At 40.7% G+C, this 18,339-nt stretch overlaps 2 protein-coding genes across 2 annotated transcripts in view; both read right to left on the reverse strand.

Annotated features, from left to right (window-relative positions):
- The window catches only part of LOC138031256 (protein mono-ADP-ribosyltransferase PARP14-like), an 88,277-nt gene that overhangs the window by 38,532 nt on the left and 31,406 nt on the right, over window positions 1-18,339 (reverse strand). The window lies entirely within an intron of this gene.
- On the reverse strand, window positions 568-18,321 carry LOC138031262 (KICSTOR subunit 2-like). The gene is made up of 13 exons (XM_068878958.1): window positions 18,198-18,321; window positions 18,001-18,119; window positions 17,243-17,386; window positions 14,487-14,650; window positions 13,429-13,512; window positions 12,442-12,495; window positions 11,261-11,399; window positions 9,238-9,354; window positions 8,573-8,667; window positions 5,456-5,618; window positions 4,362-4,460; window positions 2,725-2,836; window positions 568-1,857 (listed from the first exon to the last, which is right to left on the reverse strand). Exons 1-13 carry the CDS (start codon window positions 18,205-18,207, stop codon window positions 1,793-1,795), a joined length of 1,365 nt encoding a protein of 454 aa, XP_068735059.1. The 5' UTR covers window positions 18,208-18,321; the 3' UTR covers window positions 568-1,792.

The following is an 18,339-nucleotide window of genomic DNA, read 5'->3' on the forward strand; positions in this document are numbered from 1 at the left end:
TAGGTTGAAGCGGTTGAGGTTTCCCAATAGCACACTTCTCCAACCGTTTTCGGTTGAAACGCGGTAACTCCGGCCTGGGAATAGTTATTACCAGACTTCTCTGCGTTGAAAAGTTGAGGGAAAACAACATGGCAAGAGCCCGCGGCCGACTTCAAAAGGTCCGCGCAAACGACAGCGGTCGCTGCCCATGCCTTTTCAACCGTTTCAAGTTTGATGCCGGTTGAAAGAGTTGATCAACCAAACCAACCGAAAACGGTTTTTTCCCAATAGAACACGAAGAAACCCAACCAACACAACCAACTAAAAACGGCTGATCTCAATAGAACACGACCTAAGTGACCGAATTTTTAAGCCTTCATTTCAAAAAGACTCTTCAGAGACCTTTAGAATTCAAAGGAAAACTCTTTGAGCATCGCGCCCAAAGTCCCGTTCGCAAATTTTACATGTTGACAGTCTGGCCCTCTATCGCAGAAGGATTCCCAACCGTGTAATCAAGAGATAAATTTATACAAAAGCAAAACTATTGTCAAATACTTGTGAAATGTTCGTGGCTAGTCTGACGCGGCGTTTCGTCTCGGCCAAGAGACTCTTCAGAGACCTTTAGAATTCAAAGGGACTTTGCGAACGGGACTTTGGGCGCGATGCTCAACGAGTTTGCCTTTGAATTCTAAAGGTCTCTGAAGAGTCTCTTGGCCGAGACGAAACGCCGCGTCAGACTAGCCACGAACATTTCACAAGTATTTGACAATAGTTTTGCTTTTGTATAAATTTCAAAAAGACACCTGTTTATTTTGACTGAAATTTTCTTAATCAGTGGTCCGCCATTACTAACTTTAAAACCTTGAGAGAGCTAGATTGAGGATAAGATGACGTCAAAGACGCGCGCCTAAATTAATATGCAGCTTAAACTCGTGTTTTGCATATCTAACAAGCTGCGTTTACATGCTGCAATTTTAAGTTAGTGAGACTTTGACGTCATCTTATCCTCGATCCAACCCTCCGAGGTCCAATCGGTCAGTCTTGATTGTGAATAATGGCGGACCGTAAAATCCTAAACTTGCACTCAAAGAAAACAGCCTTTGGATAAAATTTGAAACGCTTTCAAAACGCTTACAAAATCTGAAGAAAAAAGGGTAGTGAATTTTTTTATCATAATAGCACTTTGAGTTTCTTGGACACAAGTTCGAGACCAGACAATGTTCTAATGCAAACATAAATTGACCCCTCTGCTATGAAAAGTGGCGACCTCCTCTTTGATCCCTTGATGAGTTTCTTCAATATACCAATACCACAAAGAGAGGTTGGAAATATTAAGGACTGATTCCTTGAGTTTTGCATAACTTTGCATAACTACAGCATCATTAACCACTGAAGCCCTGATGTAAAAATGCACTTTCTCTCAACTGTTTTCGAAACTTTTTTAGGGTAGGGTCGTACCTCTTGTTGAACACTATATTTCATTGGGTGTATAGTGTCGTACGTCCTATTGTTTTCAGTGCTAAATCCAATGTTATCTTTGTTCGTTCTATTGTTGTTTTGGCCAATCCTTGAAGCCCGTTTATTGAGGTACGACACGACCCTGTGTGTACTACACACAGACTGAGAAATTTCACCTTAAATGGTTATAACCTTTATTATTTTATGGACGGGAGTGTTTTACCGGGAAATAAACACTCGCAGAAAAGTCATATCTTCTCGCCAACGTGTAATACCCTCCATATCTCACGACCTGTATAGTTGTACATGATGGCCACTCTAAGGGATTAAGGGTTAAAAGGAACTCAGTGGTCTGTTAGTTCTTCCCTCCCTGCTTCAACATAGCAAAGGTCTTCGTGTTTCGAAGGAGAGTGGCAGTTTCTACAGGGAGTAAAGAAAACAATAATAAGATACGGATAATTGGAGAGTCTTTTTTTTTTATTTCGGAGGAAATGGGCCACCGACATTTGACTCCCGCGGGGAAAAACCGGAAGGTTTGCCAGACGCAGCCTGATTGCGGGAAAGACATCGAATGTGACCTCATCAAAAGTCACGAGAAAGGATACGTTAGCCTTGGTAAGGAAGTCGAATTCACTCGCCCAGGCAAGTCGGTTACAGGAAATATCTGAGAATAGACCATTCTACAGTTGTGTGCCTAGTTACCTGGCCTACGAATGGAAGTGAGGCTAGAGTTGACCTTGTTTTGATAAAAACTTCATTGCTTTTCTTATGTAAATTCCAACCAATTAGCATGAGAACAACATCATTAACATATGAATTGCAGGGAGGTTTGTGTTATAACAAGCTCAATCCAAGCCTCACTTTCATAAGGCCAGGTAACTAAGCACACAACTGTAAATAAGTCCGGCGGTAGTTTGTCTTGAGATCTTCAGGGGAAAGGAAGCAGTAGGGGGGGAGTAAGGATCTATTTTAGGTGCCAGGGAAAACTGGAACTGAAGCAAAAAGATGTTTTCTGTTACACTGGGAAAAGGGAATTTTAACGTAAGCTTGTCTGCACTTCATTTTTTTTTCCCTAAAGCCAGACCTGTATATTTGTTGTTGTCTTTGTTGCAAGTTTACTGGTTAGATAAACCAAGAACCGATTCCTCTGCTATGGGCAGTTGACGCGTCCACACTTGCTTTTTTTAGACATGGCGCAATGGGAGACCTGTGATGGATACCTACGTGCGTCCTGTAGGAAATAAGGGAAAAAAGCGGCAAGAAGTCACCCAGTAAGTCAATATTTACCGTTTAGAAACGTAGTAACGTAGGAGTCCTTCTCAGATCTTTTGCTTTGGAAAATGACCACGAGAGTCGTGCGTGGATCAACGCGTGTAAGAAAGTAAGTGCTTTGAACCCGCTGTGGAATAAAAAAAACAAAACAAAACAAATTACAAACAAAACACTGTGTCCCATTTGAGTTCCGGAAAGTTTCATTGATATTTGTTGGCGCGCGGTCAGGAAAATACTAGCAATGCTCTCATGAGTACAAGAGATCTTGCCCGGCGTAAATATCGCAACATAAGTCGATGAATACCAAGGATATTGCATGCCCACATTGGGAAAATTACAAAAGCTACAAACGAAAAAAAGCTTCCTCGATGCCAAAAGTAAAACTGATTTTAGACACATAAGATGTATTTTCTCGCTGGTGAATCGAAGATTCTGGTAAGAAATCCAAGTGCTCCATTGCCGGATTCGAACCTTCGATTTTCCGATTACTTGTTCGGATTCTCTACCACTGAGCTATAGGGGATAATCGGAAAAATCCGAGTGCTCCTTTGCAGGAGTCGAACCAACGACCTTCCGATTACTAGTTCGGATACTCTACCGCTGAACTATTGGGGCTAATCGGAAAAACCCGAGTGTTCCATTGCCTGAGTCGAACCTACGACCTTCCGATTACTCGTTCGGATGCTCTCCCGCTTCCTACCGTTGAGCTATTGGGGCTGATCGGAAAAACCCGAGTGCTGCATTGCCGGAGTCGGACCTTCGACTTTTCCGATTACTTGTTCGGATGCTCTACCACTGAGCTATTTCCCGTTTTTATGCTTGAGACGTTGAAGTCGTCTCGAGACGACTTAAACGTCTAGTATAAAAACGGTAAGTAAGACAGACGCATTTAACGTCTGACGACTTTAACGTCTTCTGTCAAATGCGTCGAAACGACGCTCTTAAAGGGGCACTGTCATGATCTGCACATGCTCGAGTTTGTTTGCTCTCGAGCCCACGGAAAATTCTAGCCGCCATCATGGATTCACGCGTGAGTCACGTATATTCGCCGGAGTTTCTCCTTTGTCCACCATGGTCCTCCCCAGTGGACACCATTTTGAATTTGTCGATTCAACTTGAAAAAAGTTAACCTAACACTTTTCAAGTTTTCACAAGACGCTAGCGCATGCGCTTCCCGTGACAGTTTCCCTTTAACAGACGACTTTAACGTCTTAGACGTTAAATGCGTCTAAAGGACTAAACCGTCTAAAACATTAAAATGGCCATTGCTGGGCTATTAAAATGTCAATGTCACCAACACCAGTTCTCCTCAGGACTACTACTCTCACCCACACGATCTTTGATATGACTTCTGGGTTCAAACCATTTGCTACACTTGATTCAGTTGATAATTTTCCTGTCGAAATAGTGCATTCTCGCTATTTTAATGAAAGAAATGGTGAGAGTTTACCCCTTTTAGTGTAATGGCACGAAAGCGGCCCCATTCGATGGAGGGCAAAAGAAAGGAAGGAAAACCATCTCTGAGCTATGAAGGGATAAAAAGACTCACTAGGGCACGCGGGTCCGCAAAACCTCCAAAGCCACACTTGGTGACAAAACCGTCTTCTTCGATTGTTGCAAAGTTATTGCCAAGAGATGAGGCTATAACTTACGTTATCAAAAAGGTAAACAGGTTTATCTGGTGAGTTTAGCTCTTGAACTTTATCCAGGAGAATGGATACAATGTTTGGCCAATGATCAACAGGCCTTTCCTGTAAAACAAGAAAAGAAAACATCTTTGAAATTCTTGGGAAGCCTCCGTTGTAGACGCTCGAGTTAAGAGCGCGAGTATCTAAAACTACACGCGCACATACATGTATGAGGCACGGTTCCCTATAGAAACTTTGAAAGGGTAAGTGTGAGTCGATGACATCAGGGAGCTTACCTGAGCACGCGCGTTATTAGAGAGCTTTAGATTCTAGAACGAGAACGAGTACGAGACTTGACTGCCCGTTTTAGCGAAAATAGTAAGAAAATTTCTAACCTGGTCGATTAATCTTGCTCTTTGCTGGCAGCAAAGGTTGCTCACTTATTCTTATTGCTGGTAGCTGAGCTTTCTTGCTTATCGAAAAATGCCAAAAGTGCTATCGTGTTGTTGAATTGTTTTGACACGACAACATTTTTGAAAAAACTCGTACTAAAATGGCGACAGTATCACGTTTTTCCCGCCAAAATGACGCTGGTTTTTAGCGCGCTCACTGTTGTTCTATGAGAAAATCTCGTACTCGTAGTCGTTCTCGTCCTAGAATCTAAAGCTCTCTACTGAGACGCGGAACCGGAAGAACACATTTCGCATGCTAGGACAGTGGTGTCTCCCAGATTTTTATACTTATCATCTCTAAAGGAGAAAAGAAACTTGGCAAAGTTAATGTGGTTGTGTAAAGACAAGTTAAAAGGGAAAACAGCTCACTTCCGGTTGCCGTCCGCGTCTCAAAAACGCGCGTGCTTAAGCTCCCTATTAAGACACTCCGCTGCGCTTACGTTTTATACGCATGTCACTTATCAATCAGCATGGTAATATAGTTTGCGCTTCAGGCAACTGCGTGCTATCATACTTGAAACAGACAACCGAGGAGAGAATGGATGACCCCCCTCTCTTCCCTATTCTCTTGGAGGCTGTTCAGCTTGCTTGGGTGATTAAAGTTGGCGGTGGACTACTCTTGAGGGAACGATAGCGATTTTGTGACTCGAAAGCAAGCGTACATACCCCAGGGAACGAAAAGATCGCAGGGAAGGCACCCAAGCCGGAGGGAGGTTCCTTGATGTCCTGTGGTAAATGATATCCGTGACCCTGGTATGGATCCAATTGACGAGTGTCTAACACCATGCAAACATTGAATGCATCGGAACGGCGGATAAACGCTGCGATTCTATGAAATGAAACAAACCACGAGATCATTACTCATAGTTCCCGAAAAGGAAAGGAAAGGAAAGGAACTAGTCGTTCTAGCGCTGGAGCACTAATTGAGGACACTGTAAACTGAAATCAACAATTAACGCAAATCAAGTCAAATGTTGGTTTTTGAGGAGAGGGGAAAACTGGATTTCCCGGAAAAAAAACCTCTCGGTGCAGAGTAGAGAACCAACAAACTCAACCCACATATGACGCCGAGTCCGGGCCACATTGGTAATAAGCGAGGGCTCTCACCACTACGCCACCTCTGCACTCCAAGATGCAGAGATGTCCCGAGATGGAGAGATTTACAAAACAAATGGTAATGAAACGCATTTCGGCTTTTTCAGGTGATGGTCTTCTTTTCAAGTTGGCAGGTAACTAGACAACAGATGCGATAAGAAAATTGTTCACTTTAAGGAGCAAAAAGCAAAAAGAACAAAGCTATTGGGTAGAATACGCGCCAAACAGAGGGTTCTAAACAAGCGTATATATCATGGCAACCTCGTTGTGTTGGATGAATGCTTCGCCTACTAATATCGCCCTTTGTCGTAAAAAAGGTTGCTGTTATTCATCGTGGTGAAGTACAATAATAATAAAGTGTTCACGTTTGTCTCACGATGTGGTCACTTGTGATGTAGATCGCGACGTTTCGACTGCATACTGATAGTCTTCATCAGGCGATGAGGTCGATTGGTTACGCGTCACCTTTTAAGCAGGATTCTCCGCTGTGATTGATTGGAACTAACGAAGCTACTGGTTGTGCTCAGCTAGCAATTACAAGTCTGCTCCACGGGCGGCAGGTAGCGGCAACCACACTCCTCTACAAGATGCACACAAGTCACTGCCGGCCTCCCGATCTTCGTGCCACGGTCCCACCTTTATACGTGATGCAGCGAATCACACGCATCTGCGTGATCCATGCCAAACCAAGCTCTATCCCTTCCTGTGGCCAGTAAGACTTCTTTGGACAGGATATCAAAGAAACCTACCTGATACTAAATGTCGTCCGTATTATTTATGATTCTGGAATTCAGGCTTTCAAGTGTAGCGTACATAAACACCTGTCGACCTCCAGAGCCACATGACTGTCTAAATGTTATTCATTTGTTTATGTATTTTCATAATTTATTTTTCTCATTTTTGTATCAAACTCATTAACTAATTAAATTCTGAGCCGCAGTGAGTCACTGAATGGCCTGTCAGAGCTCTTTATCTCTCTGGGCTATTGCTCACTATTGCATATATAGGGGAAAAACCCTCTAGGGATGATTATCTAAAGAATTTAGCTGAAGCTTGTCAACACTTTGGACAATACCAGGACGTCAAGGCTGTTCATTATCCGAGGCATTGTTGACGAGGCAAGGGTCGAGGAGAAGAGCATTTGTCTGATTGAAGCAACCCACAGCTAGAGAGCTAGAATTGTTCTTGCAGACTGCGGTCTGTGTATAAGCATACATACATACCCGACTTTTCGACAGGTAATATGTCAACAACCAATCATATGGCGGGAATGTGTTCTCTGAGCGTGGGCTATCCACGCGGAACACATTCCGGCCATTTCATTGGCTGTTGCCTAATCTCCTTGAGATCTGTAGAGCGTGGGAGTCGTTCTAAAAATAACTTGAGACATATTACCAATAGAAAAGGGCATGTATGGGGGATGTCCTCTCTTCCCCCTTTATTTCCTCTTGGTATAACTTATCTTAAAACAACAGGCCCAAACAGTCGACTACATGGTTACAATTAAGCAGTCATGCTTTCAAAAAGGAGGGTACCAAGTTTGGCCGGAAGAGATATCGCAACTCGAGAACTACAGTGTAAATTCAAAATTAGAAATCGCGAAAACTTGTACTCTAGTTTGTAACCTGTGAACAGGCAAAATAGTAAGCATGGCCTGCTGTAAAACGCCAAGGCATCGGGGCTCTTTTCACTGTACGTTGTTCATTGAACTTTACTCAAAAGTAAACCCTATTTGTATGACCAAAAAAAATACAACAAATTTTCACTTCAAGTCCAACAAAGAGAAGAGATTCAATCTCGTCCCCAGAGCCCGCTTTTCTTTTGGTCAGCACCAAGAACACGGACTCTGGCCACAGCCAAAGGAGGGAGTCCGCGAATCACAGACTTCCGGCTCTCCTGTGCACTCTCAGAAATTTGAAACAATAAAGATCGTCAACGTTCACAACATTAGGGAGCTTACGAAACGACGACGCCGACGGCAACGACGACGCTACACAACAATAAGTTTAGTGAGCAAAAACAATGGCTCTGCACGCTCTGCACGTGCGTTTTACGTCTTGGTGCATTTCTTTGCCGTCATCTCCTAAATGACGACGTGAAATGACCAAATTCAAGGTTCTGTGGTGGACGTTAGCACATTACAATGAATTTTCAGTTCTCTCTTTACGCTCCCAACCCACTCATACCAGTTTAATTCCTCGCCAGTTACTACACATTTTTACCGCGGAACGACATGAAATAGTTCTGAATTGTTTCGTAGTGATATGAATAACGCGGGTTTGTATTTTTAAATGAAGTCCTCGTAGCGGTCGTCGTCCTCGTTTGGTAAGCTCCCTATTATAAGAATACCGCGACTGCGCGTATTTTTTTTGGCCATGGCCAGAGCCCGTGTTCTTGGCGCTGACCAAAAGAAAAACGGGCTCTGGGAACGAGAATGATCGATATTGCAATGAGGGAAGCAACTTTAAGCAGTTGGATATTTTTTTTCGCTTTTGCAAAGAAGGAACCTGAGTAAAATGAGAGAAGTAGAAGGAAACGAGAGTAAAACGGGTCTAGAGGTGTCTTATAGGTCACCCCTCTATGGAAACAGCCATATCCCCCTTGGTCCTCAAACAGTACCTGTCCACCATAACAGGGACACCCTACCCACTACCAAATTTATGATGTTTTCTTTTCTGTTGTACTTACCTGCCCACATAATCGACACTAGCACGTGCTGTCAATGACTTCATGTCAGCCGGTGTGGTTTGTCTACCGAGTATACGGTAAAAATAGAGTGTGAACTGTAAACAAAGAATGGCCGGTGTTGTCAATGTCATTCAATATTTTAACTACACTGCACGTAATCTCACAAATAAGATGTAACATTTCTGTCTGATCAGCTGTATCAGTATGGGTTTCAAAGTGGTTCAACTCAGTAATGTTAGCCATCCAAAATACTCATACAGATTTCCGGCTCATGTTTTATCTAGGGCTTCTCAATAGCACAAGAAATACTGTACAGCTAAGAGCCAACAAGTTTGCACAGCAGTCTTCTGTTTTCGAAACACTTTTTTTTACTAATGCACTTGTTTTCCAAGTGCACTAGTTAAAACCAAATTTGTTTTCATTCCACATATTTAATTAAGAGGTATGTCAACCTTGAGCGAATGTTCTGGTGGTTGATCTTAATTAAAGTATTTGATCTTAAAAATGGTGTCCCGATGTCACTGAAACGTCGTTATTTCCTATCGCTAATTTTTACTTGTTTATACTTAGAAGCTCGCCCTCTTTGGCGGTTTTTAATGTGAACATTGATGCGGCCACATGGAATTCTATTCATAGAAACTAAACAGCCCCCCAAAATGAATCACCTTAGAAACAACAGCATCCTGCAACTTGCCAAGCCACTGATAAAGAAAGGGTGCTTCAACATGTTTTTTAGAAGTGCTACCAAACAGCGACTTCTTTAATGTAAGTGATGCACCAAGCTGAAATGGAAAGGGATTTTGTCAAGTAAACAAGCCTAGTTCACTAGAGTTCATGTTAAGCTAATGGCACATACAGACAGTCTCGGGTTGTTTGTATTCATTATGAAAAGGCATTTTGGTAGATTAGGTTGAAATGGCTGAAAAACTGGAGATGGCAACTGCCTCCATGTTTGCATGATTTTTACAATCTGCTTGAGAATAAACAGAACCCTTGATCAAATAATCCTATCATGATAATAATTGTTGTAAACCTATGACTCTATAATTACCAGGGCACAGCTGAGACTTTAGGGGCTTTAAGGCCACTAAACTATGGTGGGGTGACAATGGTTTTCGCAATGACAAAGGGTGACAAATTACACCGTTGTACATGCATGGCTTCCCTAATGGAAAACTCCACTTCCTTTCTGGACAGGTGACTAACCTCTTACTAACTGAGCACGAGGGCCGTACTGGGGAATATTGGCGCAGATTGTGGCAGTACTGACAGAACGCTGCAAGGTCCGTACAAAAATGACCAAGGGCCAATATTCCTCAGTATGGTCACGAGAAAGTGAGGTTAGTAACTTGTTTATTGTATGGCATCATTTCTTTGAGCGATCAGACACTTCTACAGTTGGTGAATGTTTGTAATCTTTGTCTTCTACAGTATCAGTGAACTTTACACGGTAACCTCTTACAATGTACAGTAAAACTAAATTCCACTTGCTATAATTGTACTGTTGTGATGAAAAAGTTAAATTCCGCTTTTTAAAAACTTTTTGTTTCAATCAACTTGAATTTCCCGGAGAGAGAAAAAAATACAGAAATGGACCATTTCCATGGTCATTAATGACCTGTTACAACCCGACCAAAAACCAGCCAATCAGATTGCTCCATTTTGACTGAGGATTGTTTGTGGCAATGCCATAATTATAATAAAATCTCGGAATACCACATACTGTGTATCTTTTTGAGTCAGGTTGGTGTTGTGGTCGTTATACCCACATCCTCCTCCTGTGGGCTAAGTTTCAGCCAATCGCAACCTCACTCATGGGTTTTTCTCTAGGTACTTTGGTTTCAATGGACTCCCAGCTACCAGCAATCGTGTCTGACGGTGACGCTGTGCTCTGGGATCATACATGGACCACATAGTGGTTGCCAGAGGCACCTCATATGTGGTTTGGCTTGATCTTGTCACGTTACACTCTTTGCAATTCAGTCCCTCAGACTGTAAAGATGAGTGATTTGCAAGGCCAGTTGCCAGTTTGTATGTTTGTTTGGGACCACAATATGAGTCATAAGTAACATAATAGGCCACTTGCACTAAGAGGTCACGTGACCAATGCTTCCCTCAAACAGTGAGTTGTAATCTTGCTGTTGCCAAAAATTGACAGAACACATAAAAAGTATCTTACACGCGAAATTTGAGAGGAAACACATTTAAGGGAGATATTTTATGGTACTTTGATTTTTCAACAAAGTAGCATGATTTGTCTTGGCCGCCATGTTGGAGGGCATACTCTTGCCCTCCAACATGGCGGCCAAAACTACGTTTCGCTTATATCTTGTTAAATGTTTGATAGTTGAGTTCAGATGTGCCATAAACGTTACCACATCATCTTTTCAACATTTTCCTTGAAGTTCAAGTGCAAAATTTGTGTCAGAAAGCGGTAATTCTTAATTTTAAAAACTCAAGTTTTGGTCACGTGACCAGCTACGGACTTTCTCATTTTAAGCAAATGGTGCGGGTTTGAAAAACCAAATCACTATTATTTTGTTTAAGAGATTACCCACTAAAGTGTTTCGAAGGCAAAATCATGTAACTTTCATTTTCATAAAAAGGATGTCACATGACCTCTTAGTGCAAGTGGCCTATTATCAGTACATTAAATCATTCAGTGGTTCCCCTGCAAGATATTCTTACCTCCCCTGAGGGAAAGACATGACACCATGAGGACAGTTTGACATGACTTTCATGAAGGTGAAGAAGTGAGGGAAGGAACTTCCATTCAGCCATGTCACATTGGGCTTTCAACAAGTTGCTCAGAATGTCAACTTCATAACTAATGAAATAAATAAATCAAGGTCACTTTTGTGATTAAACAGGCTCTTCACTGCTGTTGTTCAGAGATGTTTGCCTTCAATTTGCTCAAAAGTGACCTAATGACCAAACTGTCAAGTCTTCTTGTAAATTGAATGTGAGCATTCAGTACAGTATTTTAATGTCCAGCATCCTTTTTCACAAAAATTTCATTTACTAGGTATACAAAACTTAAAAAAATATAAAATGTGGAATTGGAAACATCAAGACATTGTAAAATTCCCCGCTAGCAGGAGGTCTCTTTTCTTTTTGCATTCACTGAGAGACCTCTGTCATTGGTTGAAACTCACTGCCGTACACAACATTAGACTCTTCAAACCACATGCCATTCCCCATGATGTGTTTGCTGACTGTGACTTGAGCACGCTGTGTTCTGTGCATTCCTTTACAGTAATTCCACTGTTAAGTGACATTTCAGTCAATAAGTAACCGCTGTGCATGCTCAACACAGTGAGTTTTGACCCATAGCAGGGGTCTCTGTTCCTGTACTTGGCAGCCCAGCAAATGCAAAAGAAAAAAGGCAGCGACAGAGTAGGGATATTCTTTCTTGTCAGGACTGTCAATAGGGTTTGAGTAACATGTTTAAATTCATACATTAGATTCAAACAACCTTGTTGCCTACTAGTCCATTACATGGATTTCAACTACTATCGATTTTATAGGCTTGACATATTCTCTTTTACTCATTTTTATGGGGTTTCGATGATTCTTGCATTGTGTTGAGTTAGTAAGAGGCTCTGTCAGGGTAAATTCTGACAAGTGACATGCCCTAAAAAGTAGAGACAGCACTTAAAGTGAGATAGTGACAAGAAACACCCTTTTGTGAAATATCCCACAGCAACGAGAAACATTGACAAAACACCGACATGAGACCTTTTCAAAATTCAGACAATCGACAAGCGACAAGCGACAAGCGACAAGCGACACAGACACCCCCCCCCCCCCCCCCACTCCTCTTTTTACTGTGAGACCTTGCAATCTTAATAATTATTGGTAAAACAGACCTGAAACTTGATTTGATTGAATCCAAAATTGGATGGTGAAAGCCTTTGTTATGTCTGCAAATTTACATGAAATTGTTATACTTAGCAGCCTATAATCTGAGAAACATGACACACAGAAAAAAAGCAATCTCAAGCAGACTGTTCGTTTGAAATGCCAACATACATCACTTGTCACTTAAATTGTTAGTGCTCAGGTTATCTTTCGTATTTAGGTCAGTGTTTGATGTTTGACATTATTCATGGTTATTTGCTATTTTTCTCTCGCGTTCATTTATAGCCATAATTTTCTATTAGTTGTAGGTAAATTAGTTTTTCTGTTTATTCCCTTTTTTTGGTTTGAACCACATCTCACAGTCATTTTTACACCAAGTTAGCGTCACCATTGGCTATAATTATAAAATAATTAAGGAGAGTATGCACACTTTCATTGGTCAATAGCTGTGTTTAGATGGAAACATGGCTGTGACATCACACGAATTTTGATTGGTTATGTATTGTCAGACACGCGTTTTGATTGGTTGGTAAGAAATATGAGCATGAGTCAAGAAAATGAATGTTTTAATCAAGAAGTAAAAAAAATCCAGCTTGAATTATCTTTGAGAAATATTTTATAAAAACAATAGAGGACTTTTATTTGTCTACAAATACACTTGCCATTGGAAACGACATGTGACGGGTGTGCGTTTTTGTCTTTCAACTTGAAGATTGACTTCATCTTGCAATGTTTGCCACATGATGAATAAGTTGAACCTCCATTTGGTGTACGTGTTAAGTTTCTTTAAGAAGTTTCTACTTTCCACTTTCTTTGTGTTGCGGAAAGGAAAACAAATTCCGATTTTAGGTCTTCCATCGAACCAGTGGACCAGAATTATTGTGAAAGACAAAATGCTCCGCTTTGATTTACATGTGTTTATTGGTAGTTCTCAGCTATAGTTTCTACACGTGGCATTTGGGCCACAAAGATCACAATGAAGTTATTTATCATACCTTCTGCAAATCTCATCAATCATATTTGAAAAGTCCGCACAATTAACATTGGATGATGAACTCATTGTTGCCATTGCTTCATAACTGAGAGGGTTCAATGTTAAGGGTAATGAATTTTACTTCACTTCAATAACTGCAAGTTATACTTTTAATAATTTATGGTCTCTTTTAAGCTCCTTTAACGAGAAAAAAAGATATGCGATAATTGCACCAAAGCATGTCTACAGCAAAAGTTTATTAGCGCAACCTTAACCCATTCGCACCAAGCGCCCGCAATCAACAAGTAAAATAGTCTGGTATTCGAGACAGACTGAGAGTCAAAAATCTATAAGCTGGCCTCTCTCTCAGGAGGGATAGTGTTTAAGGGGACCTAGTTTTTCAGTGTACCTGAAAGTTGTTAATATTATTATGCAAAATGAGTGTAAATTATCTTGACTAGAGGCAGTGAATTTAATAACAAATTATGGTGTGGACAATATTAATTATTGTCAGTGATGTATGGTACTGTGTTGCTTCACTCTGGTTTTGTGCACACAGATCATTATGAATTTTTGGCCCTATTTATAACTAAAGGGAAAAAATGAACCACACATCCTGATCTTCATTGAACCCTTTTTGAGAAAAAATTATTGTACAGTCATATAATTTCCTTGAACTGCTGTAAAGAGTTTTTGCGCTCATACTTGACAGCTCTGCTTTGTCCTGGGAATCTTTGAGTTGTGCTCTTAAAACTATTAAACTTGGACCTGATATAATATTATAAAACCTACCGTTGTAACAATTAATTTTATTGACCACATCGTCCACTGGTTAAATTTGCCTGCAGATACTTGAGAATCAAATCCAGCTCCGATCATCCCCTGGATACGACTTTGTGATCCTAACACACGCCACCGAGAATACCCAACTGCTCCCATCTTACCCTTTAATTAAAGTTCATTTTCAAAAATAATAATTCATTCTAACAGCTATTTCTATATGGCACCAAAGGCTGCAAGCTTTAAAATTAATACTACTGTATATAAAAATAACTTTCGTTGAATAACATGAAAAGATACAAGTTGATTAACTCTTGTCTGGCTTGCACAAATTGACATAAGTGTCTGCACAGTTCAGCCATTAAACTTCCTTCTACTGGGGATCCAAAAGCTGCAGTGGTGTGTACTGTTTCCTCTATTCTTTTCAATTCTGTTGTAAGAGACTTGAAACTGTCTCGTACAGACTGTGAAGAGGACAAACACATCCTTCTCAATGTAACGAATGCTGTTGCATGCACTATTAGTATTGGATACTTAATCCTTGGCACATACTCCGTAACGAAAATTACTATATGACTAGTGGTTCTGGCCGATATAATATGTGCTGTGATAGGCTGAGAGCAGCTACATGTAAGCGCCTAGGGCATTATTCTCCATTAATGCCCATGGGGCGATTATGGATTATGAAAGTTACTTTGTTCTTCTTTAGAACCATTCTGTTAGTCATGTAATAAACAACTTAACAACCTTGACCGTTCGGTTGTTACAGCAAAATTTCAAACCTTTGCCTAGCTGTATTGACCTTGCTGTTGCTTGGTCAATATGGCATGGCCTTAGTTTGAGATTTTGCTGTAGCAACCTCACTCTCAGTTATTAAGTAGTTAGGAAAGTGCAGTTACACATGTCCTAACCTCACAAGAACCCCAAATGCACATCAGAGATGACAAAATAATTATGAAAGAGAGACTGCTTGTTACTAACATAAAGAGCATGCATTCCAAAACATGCATTTCTGGACATGTCTAGTGAAAGACTTGCATAGAAACCAGCTGCACATGCACCATGCTAAAACTTCCTTCAATCAAGTAACACCTACATGTACAGTACGGTACAGGAGGCAGACAGTGTGGCCCAGTGGTTTAAGGGCGCTTGCCTTGAGATCTGGGAATCTCGGGTTAAAGACACTTTCTGACCACTTGTTGAATATGTTCCTGGGAGTCCCCGGTTCAACTGCTCTGCGGCGCTTGTAAATAGCCAACTGGTTTGCCTCTGTCCAGTTGGGATTGTTAACAGTTGTTGTTGAATTTTTCTGTTCTGTCGGGATTGTGTTTCATTGGCCCTGAAAAGCCCTTATGGGGAGTGGTCAATTAAGTATGTATGTATGAATGTATTGTGTAAACTTCCTGTTCAACCTGTCTCCCTCAAATTCCCTCTCTTATGCATGGCACATCTTAACACGCAAACTTGTCTGCCATTAAAACTTGACATTTCACAAAATTAATAGGTATCTTTCAATTTTAATTTCATGACTTACATTTTGTTTTAACTCACTTGCCAACATCAGTAAATGATATTTTAGAATAAAATAGATGTTAATCCTGGTAAGCAAATACTGGGCAGAGTCTGGGAGGAGGACACAACTTCCCATCACATGGCTCGTACATTCAATCCTGCCATGTAAGCCTTCTCGGTTTGACATTTTCAAAGCTCACTTTGTCTCTTTTCTATTCAGCAATATAATCCCTCCCTTCCTCCTTGTTTTGCTTGAAATCTGGTTCTTTTGTTTTTTTTCCTTACAAGCTTATTGCACATCGTAACCTACCTGTACTTTAATTAATAAAATATGGGTGAGGAACTGCTGCCTCTAAGACTTAAGTACATGTAAGACTTTCTTAAAGTGACTGACACTTAGCTACATTGAAAAAGCTACTTTGAAGGTCTAGTCACTACATAAATAAGAAAATTAAGAAATAAAATCAATTACTACAGATAATATTAGAATACATAATAACTATTAAAATCTAAAAGCATATATTAAATATAGATCCAAAACCTATAACTAAAACTATTCTAGGCATGTAGATATAACAGCTGGCCAGGTCAATCGTAAGTGTACTCTTCTTTAAAAACGTTTATAGTTACTTATTCGCCTGTATCTGTTTGGTAGTGCGCTCCATAGCCTGGCTCCCCGATATCTTATTGATTGTCAGGGATGGACGCTAAGAGCTGGCTGCCAGTGAAAATCGCTGCTTGAGAAAGGGCTGATCGTCAGCTGAATTTTGGCTGTCAATCGAAGTGACTGAGAAGAGCACAAATTATTCTTTACAAAGTTTAATGTGTTACCAAAAAAAATGAATATCTGTTAGTATACGGAATTATCACTAGAACTTATCAATATTGAAAATCAAATAAAAGCGTGTCTTCTCTTTCCCCATATTCACCATCTTGAAGAATGCCAGGTGTTGCAAGACACTGGAAACAATCTTGCTACCAGGTCCCTTTAATGCTCAAAGCACAAACTTACTGCCTCAATACAACCTTCAACCGGATGAATTTACTTTCAGCTACCAGTACATCTCAGAATTTTAAACCATACTTTTGGCAATGTCAGAATTGCATCTCCTCACAGATTATGATGACTTTCTCTTTGTTTAATAGGCCTGTGGCACCCCTTCAGCCCTGTACCAAAGCCTTCTTGGGGAGGGGGCATATTGCTACTTCGCTGGATTAGGTTAACTTGGCCCAAGGACATTATGCCAGCAACTAATAATGCCCACCTTGCAATACAGGCATGAGGCACCCCCTCGTCTCGGTGCTAAGGCCCCTCGTATGGTGGTCCATATGGGCTGTGGGTATTATCAGATTCTGTGCCCTGCCAATACAATTTCTCTTCCCCTCGTTTACACCCAAGATTGTGTCTTTTGTCTTTAACTGCCCACCAAAGCATTGATAATTTATTTATTACAGCTACACATGTTAGGAAATCAAGAAAGTCAAAGGATCATTAAAATTAATTAAATCAATATCCTCATCTCGTACTTTGACATAAGACTTACATCTTTTCGCAAGAATTTTTTTGCAATGAATGGCAAAGAGAAGTACATTTTTTCTGCTAATGCCAAGTGAGATAAAGCTACCATCAGTAGTGACCATGGAGTGCTGGATACCAGTGGTAGCCGTTTGGCTTCCTTCTCTTTTTCCTGAAAGAAAAGTAACAAAAGTTCAGAACTGTATGCGGGTTACAGTTTCTTTTGTTGTTTTATTCTTTGCAAAAACTTGGTACTAACATGATTGTGTTAGCTCTTCATCCACACTACATTTTACATTTTGGAAAGAAATGCTTAGTAATTTGTCCCAGTGATTGAAAAAAGCTGGGTCTTTCTGCAGGTACCGGAAAGCATTGTGTTTTTGGTCACCAGGGATTAGTCCTTAGTTGGAGTTGTTTTGTTTCTTGTCTTGTTTCTTTTGTTTTACGTAATTTCTGCTCCGGTACCTGCAGAAGCTGCCAAGAATCTGCACTAGTTGTCACCCAATTCCGAGGAGCAAGAATAAATGGCTTAGCTTATTTTTGAGAAAAAGGGGGAAAGGAAGAGGAAGAGAGGGGGAGAGAAGGGGAAAGGGCAGGGAGGGGAGGGAGGGAAGTCTGCTGGTAATTCAAATATCTTTTTCCGTTGGGGCTATTATTTAACTTCTTCGAAGCATCATACTAATGGAGAGAGAATACGAAACAGCGTTGCCTTTGGTGGGAATGGTGATACAAATCGAAGGAAATGAAGACCACTGTTGATGATTTTTCACGAAGAAAGGAACTCACCACTTGGTCCTTTGCTTTATCAAAAGCAAATTGACTGAGTGTATGAAAAAATGACTCGAGCAAAGCTTGCTCTCTTGAGATAGGAGGCTGGTTTGGAGATGGGCTGCTACTTCTACTCCCTGCCGGCAACAAATCACAAGAAATACTGTAAATTAATGAAATGAACTTCTTAACAATTCAATTTACTTTTGGTTTACCTTTCTCCATCTTTGTCAGCTAACGATTTTAAAATCTACACTATCTCAAAGCCAATTTTAATATTTTTTATTACTCCTACTCTACTCTCGGTATCCGCCATTTTGAATTGCAACGGTTGAGAAATCCTGGTAACGAGTTTGA

The sequence above is a fragment of the Montipora capricornis genome, chromosome 14 (genome assembly GCF_036669925.1).
Source record: "Montipora capricornis isolate CH-2021 chromosome 14, ASM3666992v2, whole genome shotgun sequence".
In the NCBI taxonomy this organism is placed as follows: Eukaryota; Metazoa; Cnidaria; class Anthozoa; order Scleractinia; family Acroporidae; genus Montipora; species Montipora capricornis.